Below are 18,242 nucleotides of genomic sequence, written 5' to 3'. Positions count from 1 at the left end.
CCTCGTCTGCCACACTCGGGGCTGTGGACTTGAGCCTTCTGGGGAAGTGGTGTTTGTATTGAAAGAATAGCATAGTGGTTAAAAGTGTGGGCTCTGGATCCCAGATGACTAGATCTGTAATCCTGACCCCATTACTTGACAATGGTGTGATCTTGGACGAGCTACTTAACTTCTCTGAGCCCCAAATTCTTTTTCTCTAAAATGGAAATAATAAGATGACCTACCTCGGAGTAGTAAATGATTTAATATACATAAAAGTCATCTGGGGGAGGTGCTGGCTTTAAGTGCTCAAGAAACATTATCTAATGTCAGAATTCATTGAGACCATCACATCTTCTTTATCAGTTCATCTGTCAATGGACATTCAGTTTGTTTCCATGTCTTGGCTATTGTATAGTTCAAGTTTTGATCATTCCAAACTCTTCCCTTTGCCCCCTGCCCTGAAGAAGGAACCACAAGGTACATATTGCCTCCCTAGTTCTTAGGTACTTAGCACTTCTTCATATTAAATTCTTTTGGTTAATATAACTGGTTTGGGGAGGTCAGTACCGAAGCCACCTGGAGTGTCTGTCCATCCAGGATAGGTGTGGCCAATGAGCACAAGTGATGGGTTCAGGGTCCTTGGACAAAGCCCTCTCTTCACTGCAAGATGAAGGGGCCCTGGGGTTGCCCACAACCTTAAGAAGAGGCTGTCTTGGGTCAGGAGCAAATCTATGCAGGAGTGGAGGCTCCAATGAGGGAAGCAGCTTGAAACTGCCAGAGAGAATGAAAAAAGCCCACAGAACATAAATCGGTGCAGCCACTGTGGAAAACATATGAAAGTTTCTCAAAAAACTAAAAACAGAACCCCCATATGATTTGGTAATTCCACTTCTGAGTACATATCTTTAAAAAAAAAAAAAAAAAGGAGAATACTAATTTGAAAAGATACATGCACCCCAATGTTCATAGAAGTACTAGTTACAATAGTCAAGACATGGGGGCAACCTAAATGTCTATCAACAGATGAATGGATAAAGAAGATGTGATACATATACACAATGGAATACTACTCAGGCATGAAAAAGAATGAAATTCTGCCATTTGCGACAACATAGATGGACTTAGAGAGCATTATGCTAAGTGAAATAAGTCAGACAGAGAGAGACAAATAATGTATGTTATAATTTATATGTGGAATCTAAAAAAGAAAACTAGATACAGAGAACAGACTAGTGGTTACCAGAAGGGAAGGGCAAAACAGAGGTAGGGGATTAGGAGGCACAAACTACTATGTATAACATAAGCTCTAAGTGTGTATTATATAATACAGAGAATATAGTCAGTATTTTATAGTAGCTACACGTGGAGTATAGGCTTCCCTGGTGGTTCAGATGGTAAAGAATCTGCCTGCAATGCAGGTTTGATCCCTGGGTAGGGAAGATACCTTGGCAAAGGGAATGGCAACCCACTCTAGTATTCTTGCCTGGAGAATTCCATGGACAGAGAGAGGAGCCTGGTGGGCTATAGTCCATGGGGTCACAAAGAGTTGGACACGACTGAGTGACTTCCATACCACCATACATGAAGTATAGCCTTTAAAAATTGTGAATTACTGTTGTACCCCTGTAACTTATATTGTACAGGAACTATACTCCAATTTTTAAAATGGAGAAAAGGAAAGAAAAAGAGCCATAATAAGGTCAAGACATCCATTAAAAAAAAACTAATCCATGGGGTGGCCTTGAGTCTCTTGCTGCTGGAATTTATTTTTAGGTTTTTAAAGGATATAATTTGAACTGGGAAACAACAGAGACTCAACATATGAATTTATATCTGTGTTTATATGTATAGCTCCCTTCCTGTTTGCTTCAGGGGCTAAACAGGTCCCTGTGCCACGTGAGGGTCTGGGGGGCGGTGGGGAACAAGGGTCTTGGGGGAGACGACAAGAGTCCCACATGCCCCTCCCTGCCCGGATCTATACACCCTGAGCTTGACCACAGCTGGTTCTATCCTCACATATCGGCTTGAGTTGGGAAATGAGAATAGGAGGCAGCCAGACAATGAAAGTTCAAACCAGGCTGTCAGCGAGCAGTGGGGCTGGAGCAACTCGGCCTCCAAGGATGCAGATAAAGCTGAAGGCAAGCCAATGGAAGAGAGAGAAGGAACGCGTGCGGGAGAAGCTCTGACGTCTGCAGGAAACTCCATGCTCATGTTCTGAATTTGCTTTCATATGAAAACAGTTAGCTCCCCCAGCCCAGATTAAGTCTTGGCATCTGAAGCCAAACTGGAGGTCTGACTTGGCTCTCCTTTCATGCTTTCTGCACTTTAGAGGTTTGCCAGGGCTCTGGGCTCTGATAAGCTGCATCAGCAGAAATCCAAGGAGATGGGAAGCAAGGCCCAGCCTTTGTCCTTTTGTGGGTCATCCTCCTTCCGAACTCCAGCTCCTCCAAGTGAATGACGCACTGAACATCATCCAAGGATGGGCGTAACTGGGAGTCTAGTGCTGGAAGGAACTGGAGGAACCGGAGGATGAAGCATGGGGCCTGGGATGTCCATTTGTCCACCTAATTGGACACGTGATTCTTGAGTGGGTGGTCCAGCCATGTGTGACTGAGAGACAGGGAGGAAGAGGTGGAAGAGGCAAGAAGGAAAATAATCATCCACACCTCTTCTTTCAGACATAAGAAAAACGACTTCCCCAAAGGGTAAACGACTTGTCCCAGCTCCTGCTGCTAGTTGGTGGTGTCTCTTGGACAGCAAGGAGATCAAGCCAGTCAGTCCTAAAGGAAATCAATCCTGAATATTCATTGGAAGGACTGATGCTGAAGCGCCAATAATTTGGTCACCTGATGCGAAGAGCCGACCCATTGGAAAAGACCCTGGTGCTGGGAAAGATCGAGGGCAGGAGGAGAAGGGAACAACAGAGGATGGGATGGTTGGATGACACCACCGACTCAATGGACATGACTTTGAGCAAACACCAGGAGATAGTAAAGGACAGGGAAGTTTGGCATGCTGCAGTCCATGGGGTTGCAAAGAGTCAAACATGACTGAGCGACTCAACAACAACAGAACTTGAGTCTCTGGACTTCTAGAATGGTGTTCTTCCCATGACCTCTGATAGTGTTACTGATAGAATCATATCACCCATAATGGTGCCACTTCGTCCTCATGGAAAGAGAATAAAGGATGTTTTGAAGGTGGGGTGACCATGCAGTTATTAATAACTTCAAAGACAAACAGCTTGGACAGACTTACCAATCACCATTGGTTTGCCCCTGAACCCCAAAGTGTCTTCGTATGAATGGATTGCATTTGCTCTGCCCATCAGCCCTGGCAAGCATGATTCCCTCCCAGGCTCCAGCCCTGATGCATCCCTTGGGAGCACCAGGGCAAGCTCAGCTTGTGTTTCAACTCCAGCTGGTGTGTGCTCCGAATGAAGGGTTCTGATTTCCAGCTCAGGACATCAGCCGAAAACCAACAGGCAGATATCCAACTGATAAATGACTGCATCTGATTCTTCTTAGTGACAGGTGGAAAGAAACTGAGTGTCACAAGCTAGGTGATCAAATGGTCAACCAATGAGTGTTAATTAAAGGGCTACCATGTACCCACCATTAGGCTTGGACAAGACCTATCCTCACAGAGCTTTTGTCTGACTGAGACTGTAAGAGATCAACAGATGTAGAAAAAGAGAGCAGTCTAGCTTTATGATCCCGCTGTCTTTTTCTCTGGACTGATGAGGGTCAGAAAAGGATGTGCTAGAAAACAAACTTATGGTTATCAAAGGGGATAGTGGGGGCAGGGGAGATAAATTAGGAGTTTGGAATTAACATATACACACTACTATATATATTAATAACATATCTAAACAACAAGGCCCTACTGTATAGCACAGGGAACTATAATATCTTATACTAACCTATAATGGAAAAGAATCTGAAAAACAACATATATACATGTATATGTTATAGTTGCTGTTATTTAGTTGCTTAGTTGTGTCTGACTCTTTGTGACCCCATGGACTGTAGCCCACCAGGCTCCTCTGTCCATGGGATTTCCCAGGCAAGAATACTGGAGTGGGTGGCCATCTCCTTCTCCAGAGGATCTTCCCAACCTGGGGATCGAACCCAGGTCTCCTGCATTGCCACCAGGGAAGCCCAGTTCAGAGAAATTCAGGGGACAAAACTGCTGTCTTCAAATGAGATGAAGAAAGCAGCCCTGTTCTGTGTTGCTCCAGAGAACCAAGCAAGCAGGGAGGCAGGTTTCGGCTCCATGTAAGCAAAGATGGCTCTTAATAACTAGAGCTGTCCAAAATGGTAGGGCTGGCTTGGTAGGCAGAGGGCTCTGTGTCATCAGAAACACGCAGTCACAGCTGCACTGAAGCCTGTCACAGACACACAGGAAGGGGTCCACTTTGGGATGGGAGATTGGGATGACTCAGAATTCCCCTCTTCTTTCCATTTCTCGGATCCTAAGGCTGGATAGGAAAGATTACGCTCTGTGTCAGCCATGATTGGGAAGTGCAATGGTAGCAAAAATAATTATCATTTCTTGCAACCTCCAGCTCTTTAACTAGTAGAAGAGGAAGATGCTGTCTGCCTGCCCCAAGGAGTGGCTATAAGAAATCAGAAGGTGGGTCTGCCCACAAAGAAAACACGTATATGATATCACGCTTAATACAGATCATGAGGTAGTGGGTAGCCAGTGAAAACCTATGATGAAAAGGTAAGGTAGAGGTCTTTGGAGTGACAAGACTATACGTAACTACATGTAATAGGCTTGCTCTTGTTTCATCGCTAAGTCATATCCCACTCTTTTATGACTCCAAGGACTGTAGCCCACCAGGGTCTCCTGTCCATGGGATTTCCCAGGCAAGAGTACTGGAGTAGGTTGCCATTTCCTTCTCCAGGGGATCTTCCGGCCCCCGGATCGAACCCACGTCTCCTGCATTGGCAGCAGATTCTCTACCACTGAGCCACCAGAGAAGCCCTTAAAACATGGCAGGCATTTTCAGGGCACATTTAATCTCCCAACAGCCCTGGTTAAGCAACACATGCCTGTGTAACTGGAGCTCAGAGGGGCTACACAGCCAGCATGCAGCAGAGGTTGACTTTGGGTCCCTGTTCACGAGATTTTCAAACTCCGATTCTCCATCAGCAGGCGGCCCTGTCCTTGTCTCATCCTCGCAAGAGACCTGGGCCTTCGATGAAGTGGATCTGGGGGGCACCGGCAGGTAGAGTGCTCTTACCTTGACCACATGGAGCTTGGGCAACAGGTTGCAGTCAGCCAGGGTCAACTCATCCCCATCCAGGAACTTGCGCCGGGAGCCCTTTTCATCATCCCCGCAAGTGTCAGCATCGATCTCCTCTGGCAGAGGGGTGTTCAGGTAGTCATCCAGCTTCTTCAGAGCCTTGGTCAGGCCTCTCTCAAGGGCTGGCATGGAACAGCAAGGGAAGTGTCTTTAGTCAACCTCCTTGCCACTGGATGCAGCCACGGGGACTTCAGGGTAAAGGAGCTTACCCTGAACCACACACTATAAAGCCTCTTGATGAAAGTGAAAGAGGAGAGTGAAAAGGCTGGCTTAAAACTCAGCAGTCAGAAAACTAAGATCATGGCATCCGGTCCCATCTCTTCATGGCAAATAGATGGGGAAACAATGGAAACAGTGAGAGACTTTATTTTTTGGGGGGCTTCAAAATCACTGCAGATGGTAACTGCAGCCATGAAATTAAAAGACGCTTGCTCCCTGGAAGAAAAGTTATGGCCAACCTGGACAGCATATTAAAAAGCAGAGACATTACTTTGCCAACAAAGGTCTGTCTAGTCAAGGATATGGTTTTTCCAGTAGTCATGTATGGATGTGAGAGTTGGACTATCTTTAAAGCTGAGCACCGAAGAATTGATGCTTTTGAACTGCAGTGTTGGAGAAGACTCTTGAGAGTCCCTTGGACAGCAAGGAGATCCAACCAGAGGAAATCAGTCCTGAATATTCATTGGAAAGACTGATGCTGAAGCTGAAACTCCAACACTTTGGCCACCTGATGTGAAGAACTGACTCATTTGCAAAAACCCTGATGCTGGGAGTGATTGAAGGCGGGAGGAGAACGGGACGACAGAGGATGAGATGGTTGGATGGCATCACTGACTCAACGGACAGTTTGAGCAAGCTCCGAGAGTTGGTGATGGACAGGGAAGCCTGGCATGCTGCAGTCCATGGGGTTAAAAAGAGTCAGACACGACTAAGCGACTGAACTGAACTGAACACACACCAAAGAGAATCTGACAGCCAGTACACCATGCCATAGGGGAGTATTACACAGCCTGAAAAAGTGAACCTTAACCAAACAGTAAACACTTGCTAATCCATTTTTAAAAAAGATAACGTAAATACAGAAATACAACCATCAGGATATCTATCAAAGCCATTATAGTTCTCATCTCCAGCAGATACCATAATAATTATCAACTTTCATTTTCTTATTTTGCTTAACCAAATTTTGCCAATATTCTGCAATTAATCCACATACTCATTCTGTAGGAAGAAAAGGCTATTAAATAAGGAAATAACAGCTATATAGACTTTCTAGAACAGAGATAGGCACCAGATTTGGGGGAAGCCTTAGCCTTGGCTAACCCAACCTGAGAAGGAGAGGGGTCAAGGCTTCCAGGAAGACAGGACATAGGACAGTCAGTACCCATGTCCAGGGTTGCCCCAGAGAACCAGTGGATATCAAGGAGGCATCCTTGAGTTTAATTTAGAGGGGCTGTTCTAAAGCATTAGTCACTGAGTTGTGGCTGACTCGTTGCAACGCCATGGACTGTAGCTCTCCAGGCTTCTCTGTCCATGGAACTCTCCAAGCAAGAATACTGGAATGGGTAGCCATTCCCTTCTCCAAGGGATTTTCCTGACCCAGGGATGTAACCCAGGTCTCCTGCATTGCAGGCGGATTCTTTACTGTCTGAGCTACCAGGGAAGCCCACAGCAGTCTAAAACGGAAGGGCGAATAAAACAGGCAGTGGGCTCCCCCAGAAATGTGCAACCCTGGATGCATGGAAACCTGTCCCTCAAGGAGGGAACATCCAAGGAAAGATAATACGGCAGAAGGCTTTTCCAGCCTTGCCCCAGGGATTATCTGGCCAATAATTCATTCATATATAACAGCAGAACAGAGACTTCCCTGGAAGAAAATTTCTGAACTGAATAAAAAGGAAAACACAACATATCAACTTAAAAATTATACAAATATATTAAAGAACAGAGCAAAATACTCAAAGGAGCAGCTATAGGATGTCACCATCACTCAGAGTCATTCTCTAGCCTAGAAACTGTCTACCTAGGCTCCGAGAACAAAGCCAGAGGAGACGGCTAGCCAAGTCACTGCATCTGCGTTATCAGTCCCAGCACTCCACACCACCCCCGCCCTCACACACCCCCAGGGCTGTTCTTTCCAGACTCTGGTTTAGAGCATGACACTGAGATGATGGGAATCAGGCTGGATGTTAATTTCAGCAGATGAAAGGGAGGAGTTGCCCCCAGAAGAAGAGCCCAGAGGGTTGTGCTCTTGTTCAGATTTTTCCCAAATGTGCCTTCTGTCAGCCCCTCCTCACATAATCCATGTTTGTCAGAACCTTTGTCTGAGACAATGAAATGACACCAGCCCAAGATACGGGCATTGAACACTTACTGGAATGTTTGAAAACAGGCTGGAGGTTGGACGTGGTTTCTCAACACTTCCTTCTGCCTGGCGTGGCATTTGAACTTGGACTTCATCATCTGCTTTGTGTTTCCAGTTTGGGAGAAAAGACTGAGTGGGGCTGGGGAAAATGCTTGTATTCCCCTTAGTAATTGTCTAGACTGGGATGGGACTGCAGGCCTATTGAAGCGCACCAGCAGAGGGTGGATGCTCAACAGTACTTCTTAGCACCCCACCCCACCCCAACCCAAACAGCTGTAGTTTATATTGGGTCTGTTTGCTTCCACAAACCCTGCTGCCCCTTTCAGTTATGGAGATGATAACAAAATCTTGCTTCTAATGGAGAAAGGAACAATCAAATTGAATTCCTGTTGAACTGTGATGAGCTGATACCATCTGAGGGAAAGAGGCATGGATGGGGTAGGAGACGTTGCAGGTTCTAACTCCAAAAGCCCCCCGGACCCCTGAGCTGGTACCTGCCCGAGTGCCCAGGCTTGGAAACATCGTGAAATTTGGTAAGAGAGTCTTAGAACAGCAACTGAAGCTCATTAGGAGGATGATTCTGGAGAAATTTAAACTCTTTCTCCAGCAGTTTCTCAAGGTGGACGGGTAAAGTTTGAGAACAGCCAGGGTCATTGCCTTCAGTTCAGTTCAGTCACTCAGTCATGTCTGACTCTGCAACCCCATGGCTTGCAGCACACCAGGCTTCCCGTCCCTCACCAACTCCTTGAGCCAACATCCATCAAGTCGGTAATACCATCCAACCGTCTCATCCTCTGTCGTCCCTTCTCCTCCTTATGTCACAGCTATGACCTCATTGCCTTACGTCACAGCCGTGACCCACCGTGTAACACACCACGTCCGGATGCTCTGAGGACGTGCTGTGTGTGTCAGTGCATCACTCCCGTTTGTGCGTTTTAATCAGGAATGTGAAGGTCAGAATTGGAGACAATCATGGTAGAAAGAAGAGGAGATGAAGCTGCAGAGAGGGCCCACGTGACAGAACTATTCTTGCATTTAAATTCTGATCCCACCCAGGGTAAGTTGTAGGGCTTTCCAGGTGGCACAGTGGTAGGAGACACAGGAGACGTGGTTCAACCCCTGGGTTGGGAAGATCCCCAGGGGAAGGAAATGACAACCCACTCCAGTATTCTTGCCTGGAGAATTCCACGGACAGAGGAGCCTGGCAGTCTTCACCTCATGGGGTCTCAGAGTCAGACGAACGACTGAGCACACACACCCAAGGGTGAATTTACTGTGATGCTGCTGAGGCTAACACTCCAAGGCCTTGAACATGACTTTTCAAATCCCCTATTTATTGTATTGACTTTCTACTCCACAAACTCTGGAAATGCCCCTGATCCTGGCACTTTTGAAGTGTGAGCCTGGGCAAGTTCCTCAACCCCTCTGAGTATCACTTTTCTCATCTCAACTATGGGACTAAAGATCTCTTATAAGGCCAGTGCGAGGATTAACTCGGCCAATGCAGGGAAAGTGCGCCATCCGATACCTGGCTCCTATTAGGATATCAGTTACTGACAGTTACTGACAGTTACTGCCATTGTGTTAGCAAACCGGGCAATCATCCTGCTCTCTGTCCCTCAGGCCACACCCTTGGTCAGTATCAAGTGAAGTGGTGAAGTGAAAGTCACTCTGTTGTGTCCAACTCTTTGTGACCCCATGGACTATACAGTCCATGGACTTCTCCAGGCCAGAATACTGGAGTGGGCAGCCTATCCCTTCTCCAGAGGATCTTCCTGACCCAGGAATTGGAGGCAGGTTCTTTACCAACTGAGCTATTGGTCAGTATATCCCTCAACAATCCAAGGTACATCAGAGCTCGAGACATCCTAAGCTCCAATTCTGAACCCCAGTACCGAAAGGAAGAAATTGACAGCTTGGAGCCTGGCTTCTCTTACTGACCGAATGTCCAGCCACGGTCCTGTCCCTTAGCCTCCCTTGGGATCCTTCTCGGTGACAAGCCGTGTTTAGAAGCAGGGCCGGGGGGAGCTAGACTCACATGCTTGCATGCCAACACGGTGCTGTGTTACCGAATGACAAAGGCCAGCACTGATATGCTCTCTGCCAGTTCTTTGCTCTTCTACCTGCCAACTCATTCATTCCCCTGACTCTGGCTCAATCTGGCCTCTATAGAGTTTAATGATCTTTTTTGGCTGACGGCACCCAGGTTGTGAAACTGTTGCTGTTGAACTTTCTGCTCTGGTGAGAGTGAAGGGGATGTGAAAGAAAGCAGAGCAACAAGATGATGTTAATTCCTTCCGTGTTGGCATCTGAAACTCTCCCTCCAAGAGACTTCCTCTGAGAGGAGGAAAGGGGGAGCAGAAGGGAGGAGGGGGGATCCCTTTGACAGCAGCAAGCCAGCCTGAAGCTAGGAGACCCCAAGACCCCCCGACCACTAACGTCCCAGGCACTTGATGGATCTCCAGTCCTTGAACGGCTTTCTTCCCCTCTCCACCCCGCCCTTCCTGTAAAGATTTATTCTGTACCACACACAAACGCACTGCATAAAATATGTGATGAGGAAACAAGGGGAATAGTTCATAAATATTCTCAGCCATATGCAAACAATCTCAAATTTATTTTTCTCTTTCTTAAGGAGGGGAAAAAAAAATCCACCCATTCCATGATCACTTCCAGATTCATTGAGGTTGATATTACATAAGACCCAATATTGTTTTCTCGTTGTAGAGAAATAATGACTTGGAAACTGCAATTTGAGCTAAGAAAATAATATACTCTTACCCGGGCATGGAGGCTGAATGGAGACCAGGGAGCCAAGACTCAGCCTCCAACGAGCTCTTGCAAGCGCGGCTCAGCCCTGCTTTGAGGCATGCTTTGCTGACATGCTTTATGCAGCAGGGGTACTGAGGAGCAAAAAGGGCCGTGCAGACCCCTGGGGACTCAAAATTCACCTGGAGTCACGCAGACGTCGCAGGTGAAAGGACTGTGGGCCCGGATTGCTCTGTTCTCAGTCTCTCATATGCGGATTTTCTCTGGCATGTGAGCTTGCAGATAGAGGAGAGCCAGGGGTCCACCTCTGACTGTCGTCTGCAGCCTGAATGGGGGTCTGTTCACCTCTGCCGTGGAGAAGACGGTGGTCACTGGGAGCTGGTCCCATGCCCCGGTACCTGCGCCCTACTGCGCGCCTTTCACTGCTCAAAGCCTACTCCCCAGCACCAGTAAGAAAAACACTGCTGTTCTGAAGTGGAACAGGGGTGTTAACACCACCGACCATTTAAGTACACAGCAAAGCTACTGAGGTGAGAGCTATTATTCATTTCCATTGAACAGATAAAGAAATTGAATCTCAGTCTCATCCAAGGCACACAGGCCTGTGCCAGCAGGTTGTTCAAACGACTCCTGGGATGTACCACGAAGAACATACCTGGTTTTGTTTTTAGCCACTCTGGTCTTCCTTACAAGCTCCCAACCCTTGGGTCATGGGAAAACCACAGCACTAATTTAGTCCATTCTGGATTAGAACCTAGTTGATGTAATAATCAAAATAGTCCCTCTAGAGCATAAAATAGCCCCTCTTTTGCATAAAAATGCTCAGTTTATCAGACAGCCTCCCTCTCCCTGGCTCTTCCCCCTGAGTTAATGAGGAGGGTGGGGGAGGAGGCTCCTGGGACCTCCCAGCACAGGGGAGACAGAAGTCCTGGGGTCTGCTGTGTGGAAGGCTGGGGCTACCTACCACCAGGCCTGGGGCTCTTCTCAGTGATGCTGCCCCTTCACGTCCTTCCAGACTTACCATGGGGATATCGACCTTCCGGTGGTGGTAACAGGTGGGATGCTAGCCTCTGTCCAGAACTTTCCTTGAGAAGGATACCTGAGCATAGCACCCTGAGAGGCTCTCCAGACACATCTCTAGCTCCCTGTCCTCCTTCATCCCCCAAACCCCTGTCTCATTTCCATTTCCTCTGTCAGAGATTCCATCAACCACAGAGCAGCAAGCCCCCCTGAGAGTTGATTCCTCCAGGCCTAATTCTTAATGTGCTAACTTTGAGAAATAAAGGCCATTCAGAATGTTTTAAGACAATAGCTTGGCTTACAAGGCTACTGTCTTTTGCAAATGCTATTTTGAGTAACAGAAGCTAAATACTGAATTTTTTTTTCTCTTTCTTAGAATTCCTACTATAGAACCCTAATCTCTCTTGAAGCTGATGACTAGGACATATTAGAATCATGTACCCAGGAAGACAAAAAGAAAAATGTTTTCAAAATAGTAGTCTTATTATATGACTTAGGAGCAAAACCAGGATTTAAAACAGGGGCTGTTGGATTCCAAAACTTAAACTTCTTCTATTCTGCAAGGCCATCTCTGGGTGCCAAGGATGGGCCCACGGCTGCTTGGGGGTCCATTCAGACTTGCATCTTCCCACTATGCTGCCGACCATTCTCATATCCCCTTATCCCTGACAAGAGCGTGGCTGTGGGCACCATTCCTCATGTCCTAGCTTCAGCATACACACTGACTGTGCGTACACTCAGTCATGTCCAACTCTTATGTGACCCCATGGACTGTAGGCCACCAGGCTCCTCTGTCCATGGAATTTTCCAAGCAAGAATACTGGAGTGGTTTGCCATTTACTACTCCAGGGGATCTTCCCAACCCAGGGATCAAACCTACGTCTCTTGTGTCTCCTGCACGGGCAGGCAGATTCTTTACCACTGGCGCCACCTGGGAAGCCCAGCTAACTGATACCATATTTGCACTCTGCTATTAATGGCTTGATGTTAGCTATAATCCTTGGTGCTCTCAGCTACCATGATTGAATCTAGAAGGAGCTATCTCTGAAGATGGAGCCTACCAGGACTCTTCACTTCATTCCTCATTAACAATAGCTACTCTGCCTGTGCTCAGGGCCAGTACTGCCCCATTGCCTGAGTAAGAGCAAAACGTCTGGGTGAAAAGAGAAGTCCCTTTGGGTTTTGCCTATGAAGGAAGACATATCTAGATATTGAGAAATACCTGGAGGATTGAGAAAAGTGAAAGTGAACGTGTGAGTCACTCAGTCACGTCTGACTCTGCAACCCCATTGACTGTAGCCCGCCAGTCCATGGAATTCTCCAGGCCAGAATACTGGAGTGGGTAGCCATTCCCTTCTCCAGGGTATCTTCCCAACCCAGGGGTTGAACCCGTATCTCCCACATTGCAGGCAGATTCTTTACCATCTGAGCCTGAATGAAGGTTTTACTTTTCATCTTGTCATTTGAGAGCATGTTGATATAAAGGATGCAAAGAGAAATATGCAGCTGTGGTTTGAGGCACACCACAGCAGAGATGCTTCTGGCTATCACATATTCTTGGAGAGAAAATACAAAGATGGCGACACCTTGTTGATAGTTTTAAGCATGAATGAAAACGTGGTGGGAACAAGAAAAAAATCAAATAGACTATTCTATCGCTTCTCCCTTGCCTTTTGGAGGAAGCAGGTTTTCTTTAGAAACTGAGAGAGGTCAGATTGCTCCTGTGAGATGCCCAAGGGCCAAAGATCAAGGAGAGAGGAGGAGGCTGGAACAGCAGAATGGTCCAGGAGAGTTGTGAGGGGTGGGGGAAGAGGAGGTACAGGCCAGATGGGCAGAAACATGGATGCTATCATAAAGAATGCAATTTTGAGGAGAGACAAAGATATTCTAAGGAGGTGTTTAGGACTTTCAGCTTTGTGATGGACAGTGTAATTCCCTCCCACTAAAAATATCCTATGTAAGGATCCATATTCATTTTCCAGGTTTGGGGATTAGAATCGCGTAGCTTGTTTCTGTTGCAAAAGTTCTTAAAGAGAGTAAGACTACCCAGTTATATTGGGGTTACATGAGTATGGATGACCCCATAGAGGTAAAATTATAAAACAGGCAGAAACTGGGGGCCATACCCTCTGATCCACAGTGACCTTTCTAGAACACAGAGCAGGTAAGAGGTGGCTGATCCCCACGTTCTCTTGTTTCTTAAAGCTGTATCTCTGGGACTTCCCTGGTGGTCCTGTGGCTAAGACTCTGCATTCCCAACGCAGGGGTCCTGGTTCCATCCTTGGTCAAGAAATAGATCCCACATGCCACAACAAAGACTGAAGATCCCGTGTGCCACAACTAAGACCCGGCACAGTCACACATACATACATACATATTCATCTATAGGTATATATATATATATAAGGCTTTCCAAGTGGTACTCGTGGTAAAGAACTCGCCTGCCAATGCAGGAGACTGAAGAGACACGAGTTTGATCCCTGGGTCGGGAAGATCCCCTAGAGGAGGGCAAGGCAGCCCACTCCAGCATTCTTTCCTGGAGAATCCCACGGACAGAGGAGCCTGGTGGGCTGCAGTCCATAGTGTCACAGAGTCAGACACGACTGAAGTGGCTGGGCACTGGCATGTATATATTAGGTGTATCTACGGAGGGTCCCTAGGCCACACTGAGCTGGAAATGGCATCGGGGCTGGCTTTCCTTCATGCTTGCTGGGCCCCTCTCTGCTGTGCCTGGGCTGACTGTTGGCAGGTCACTGGTGTCATCAGGGAAGGGACAGACAGAGTCTGGGTCAGAGGGTGTCAGGCAGCCCCCACCAGGCTCCCCAAGAAGGCTTGCCATAACAGGCAGAAGCAGGATGCCCAGCAATTCTAGTGTTCAGGAGACCTGAGCAGGTTTGACTCCTGCCACTGGTTCTGCAGAATCCAGTGCATGGTGGGACTTAGAGATCATCACTATTATTATTCCATTATTACGGCTATAGAACGTAAGTTTATGAAAACATGGAGCAAGGAGAGGCTGAGTGAAAGATTAAGAGCAACAGATCAACTCGAGGCAGAAGTGGGGTGTCTGAAGTGATGCTCATCTAATCACCCCAGAACTTCCCAGGTCCAAGGAGAATGAGGGGAGCCCAGAGGGTGAAGCCCACTCCCGCATGCCCCTACATGCTCAGGACTCCAAGTCGCCTGGGATCATCTCCTTGGATTTAGCCTTGTTCTCTCCGGGTGCCAAATTTTCTCGGTCTGATAGTTTGGAGAATCCACGTTTACTTTGGCATCAGACCAGGGAAGAGTGGACTTGGCCTCATGGGGAGGAAGATGCTGTTAAATTGGCTCCATCTGTGACAGGCTCATAGGTGGGAAACAGTTCCTGGACCCTCATCTTTAGGTGCTGGTGAAAACAGGAAAGGTAAAAAGATAGTGGTTTATGAGAAAGTACCAGCAACTTCAGCAGACCCCTGCCGTTCCCTCGTGTGGCATCAGTTGAGTTTGGGAAGAGTCTGCGGCTCAGGCTGCCATGAGTATTATTTCCCGGTTCTAGGAAGGATTGGGGCCTTGAATGGGAGAGAGTTGAAATGACAGACTCCTATGGTTCTTCCAATAAAAGGGCAGTAAATAACTCTCTACCCGCAAGGCAGGATTCAGCTCTAATCACGATGGTGGATTGGTATCTAGGACATCATTGCAGGCTTCCTAGCTCCCTTTGGTGGAGAGAATCACCTGGTGAACGGGGCATTTTCTGATAGATTTCTAAAGAATGCCAAAGGATTGTCCTTGAGAAGAGACATCCCCTCCGTATAGCTTCCTCCTCAAGACCTGTAGGGTATCATTGTGATTTATACAGCTCCACAAATCAACTTTATGTTTGCCCTTTGTTCCGAAATATTATTCCCAATAACAATAAACCAAGACAACAAATATTTTTCTTCAAGAAACATTTGAATCAGTTCTAATTGAGGTGGATGAAACTGGAGCCTATTATACAGAGTGAAGTAAGCCAGAAAGAAAAACACCAATACAATATACTAACGCATATATATGGAATTTAGAAAGATGGTAACAATAACCCTGTGTACGAGACAGCAAAAGAGACACTGATGTATAGAACAGTCTTATGGACTCTGTGGGAGAGGGAGAGGGTGGGAAGATTTGGGAGAATGGCATTGAAACATGTAAAATATCATGTATGAAATGAGTTGCCAGTCCAGGTTCGATGCACGATACTGGATGCTTGGGGCTGGTGCACTGGGACGACCCAGAGGGATGGAATGGGGAGGGAGGAGGGAAGAGGGTTCAGGATGGGGAACACATGTATACCTGTGGCGGATTCATTTTGATATTTGGCAAATCTAATACAGTTATGTAAAGTTTAAAAATAAAATAAAATTTAAAAAAAAAAAAAAGAAAAAGAAATACAAGTCTTTGCCAATTACTATTCATTGTTCAGTTGCTAAGTCGTATCCGACTCTTAGAGACCTCATGGACTGCAGCATGCCAGGCTTCCCTGTCCTTCAGTATCTCCTGGAATTAGCTCAAACAAATTATTTATTAGGCTGTGTTTAAAACACAGGCGTGGTAGAGCATTTAGGACAATCCAACATGCCTTTCATAAGCTATGATTTAAAAGTACGAAGGGAGGTATGGATCACAGAGACAATTCCAGATTCAAATCATCTGCTGCATCTCCTAAAAGCCACAGTAAATTTGAAGAGAAGGATTATCACTTAGCTCTTCACATATAGGTTTCCTTGTGTGAACACAGTCTGTACCATGTAAACAGCCCAGATGTTTATTTATGAACAGGAGGAGAGAGACAGAGAAACACTGAATGGAGAGAGAGCCAGCCGAAGAGGAAAACTGCGGGAATTCACCAGGGAGGGGGGAAAACTAGCTGGAGCCGCCCGCAGAGAATGTGGTCCCCATTAGGGAGCCTGGCCCAGACGTTTGCGATGGGGATGTGGCGCCCCCTTCTGGCCGCTCCTTCAGCAAAAAAAACTCCCGCAGAAAACTCCTGTTTTCTATTAGGCTTTCCAGAAACTCATAAATGGTTGTAAACCCCATTGTGCTAATAGGAAGAGCAACATAAATGCTGACTGAAGCTATTAATGCTGGTTGTAGTTTATGCGGTGGACTGAATCAGGCTGAAAACGGCGAGTATTTTTACAGTGACTTTCTAACAAGTTATTTTTAAGTATCAGGCCATAGATTCGGTGGGGTGCTGATGTTCAGACATTTGGAATGAACTTCTCAAGGGGGAGTCTAACTTTCTCGGTCATCTGTTCCAGAGTTTAGACCTAGAGACTTTGTTTTTCAACTTTCAAACCCCTCCAAACAGGCTGAAATTATTTAACCGCCCTCTGCCTTCTTCATCCTCAAATAGCAACATCTTTTACGTAGGAGCCATTAGCAATTTAAAAAACGGCCAGAGTGCTATCATAGCTCTCTATTTAAATATTTGTTGGTTCTAGTCATTTTGTGACTATCCTATAATAGGTTATATAGTTGGTCCAGTCTTTTGATTTGTCAAATAGGTTTCTATGGAGCGCCCTCTATGGGCAAGGTTTGGAACTCCTAGTCCCCCAAGGATTGCTGAATTAGGACTTCAGCAGTGAAGCTGGGATTGTTGGGCATTTACAGCGACATATAATATGCGGTAGTTGTTCAATCAGTATTTGTTGTTTTATGAGTTGATTTGATCCCAGTTTCCTAAATGACCTACCCAACCCTTATTCAACAACTCAGTCTGAAAAAAGTAGAAACCCTTTTTCAACAACCCAGTTGAACATTTTCCATAACGGACTATATTAAAGATCCCGTGCACAGACCACAGGACCAGTTGCCTAGGTTGGTATCCCGGATTGGCCACGTACTAGCTTAACCTCTTGTGTCTCAGTTTCCTCATCTGCAAAACAGATCACAGCATGGTACACCTTACATGGTGGCCATGAATAACACCTGCAGAAGTCTCGGGCTGGTGCTCGGCATGCAGTCAGTGGTTGTTACGTACCGTGTGTGATGATGCTGATATATAAGGACCAAAGCCACAAAACACCTAATAAATTCTTAGAGTTGCAAGGAAAAGGACTGCCAGATAAATATTGTGCTTGACTGGTCCTTTGCCCTAAGGAAGTCCCACCGGATGAATCAGATAGAGTTCCTTTCTGCGTGTTCAGCTGATCCTTTCACTCTGACTCTGCTGCCATGACCACAGTTGCACCAGAGTAAGCCTTCTCCTTAGCAGTCATGCAATGGGGCAAACTTAAGAGCTTAAGTTGAGGCGGGGGTTGCGGATGACCGACACTTTTGCAGAAGTTCCCAGATTCTGCACAATGACACCCTCCCCTCCCTTACTCAGAGCAGATCTCTGGGTGCCCACTGCTGTCCCCCAATATGGATTACATTAGGGGGAGAAACTCTCCCCTGGGCATTATAACTTTTACTAAACAGCTTTTACTACACGAGTCTTACATCTTCTAAAGTTTGAACCAAGAGTGTCTCAGATTAAGTGTGCAATTTTATACTTCTGTTTCCTAAAATTTAAGTGGGGTAATGATTCAGATTTAGTCAAGCCCAAGGGAGAATTTGAAATAGTATGCCTTTTTTTGGCACAGCTAGATCAGATATTTTCACTGCCTTTTTTTTTTTTTAAATCATCTTACGTTGAAAGTAGATTATATGCAAGAGTTCACTTTTACCATCTTTGTTACCAAGAGAACCCAGATTTGTTCAGAGTAGCAACAAGCTGGGTCACAATTATTTTTTTCCAGACCCCCAGACTAGGGGAAGCCAAATGAT

The 18,242-nt window shown here is 46.3% G+C and overlaps 1 protein-coding gene across 1 annotated transcript in view; it reads right to left on the bottom strand.

The window, feature by feature from the left end:
- LOC129645837 (chloride intracellular channel protein 5) overlaps nt 1-18,242 on the bottom strand; it is a 114,504-nt gene that overhangs the window by 5,263 nt on the left and 90,999 nt on the right. Inside the window, exon 5 of the mRNA XM_055571281.1 lies at nt 5,234-5,418. Within this exon, the coding sequence (XP_055427256.1) occupies nt 5,234-5,418 (185 nt within the window). The remainder of the gene's footprint in view (nt 1-5,233; nt 5,419-18,242) is intronic.

This window comes from Bubalus kerabau, chromosome 3 (genome assembly GCF_029407905.1).
Source record: "Bubalus kerabau isolate K-KA32 ecotype Philippines breed swamp buffalo chromosome 3, PCC_UOA_SB_1v2, whole genome shotgun sequence".
Taxonomy (NCBI): domain Eukaryota; kingdom Metazoa; phylum Chordata; class Mammalia; order Artiodactyla; family Bovidae; genus Bubalus; species Bubalus kerabau.
Note: the sequence above shows the minus strand (reverse complement) of the source record. Positions and strands in the feature narration are given on the sequence as shown.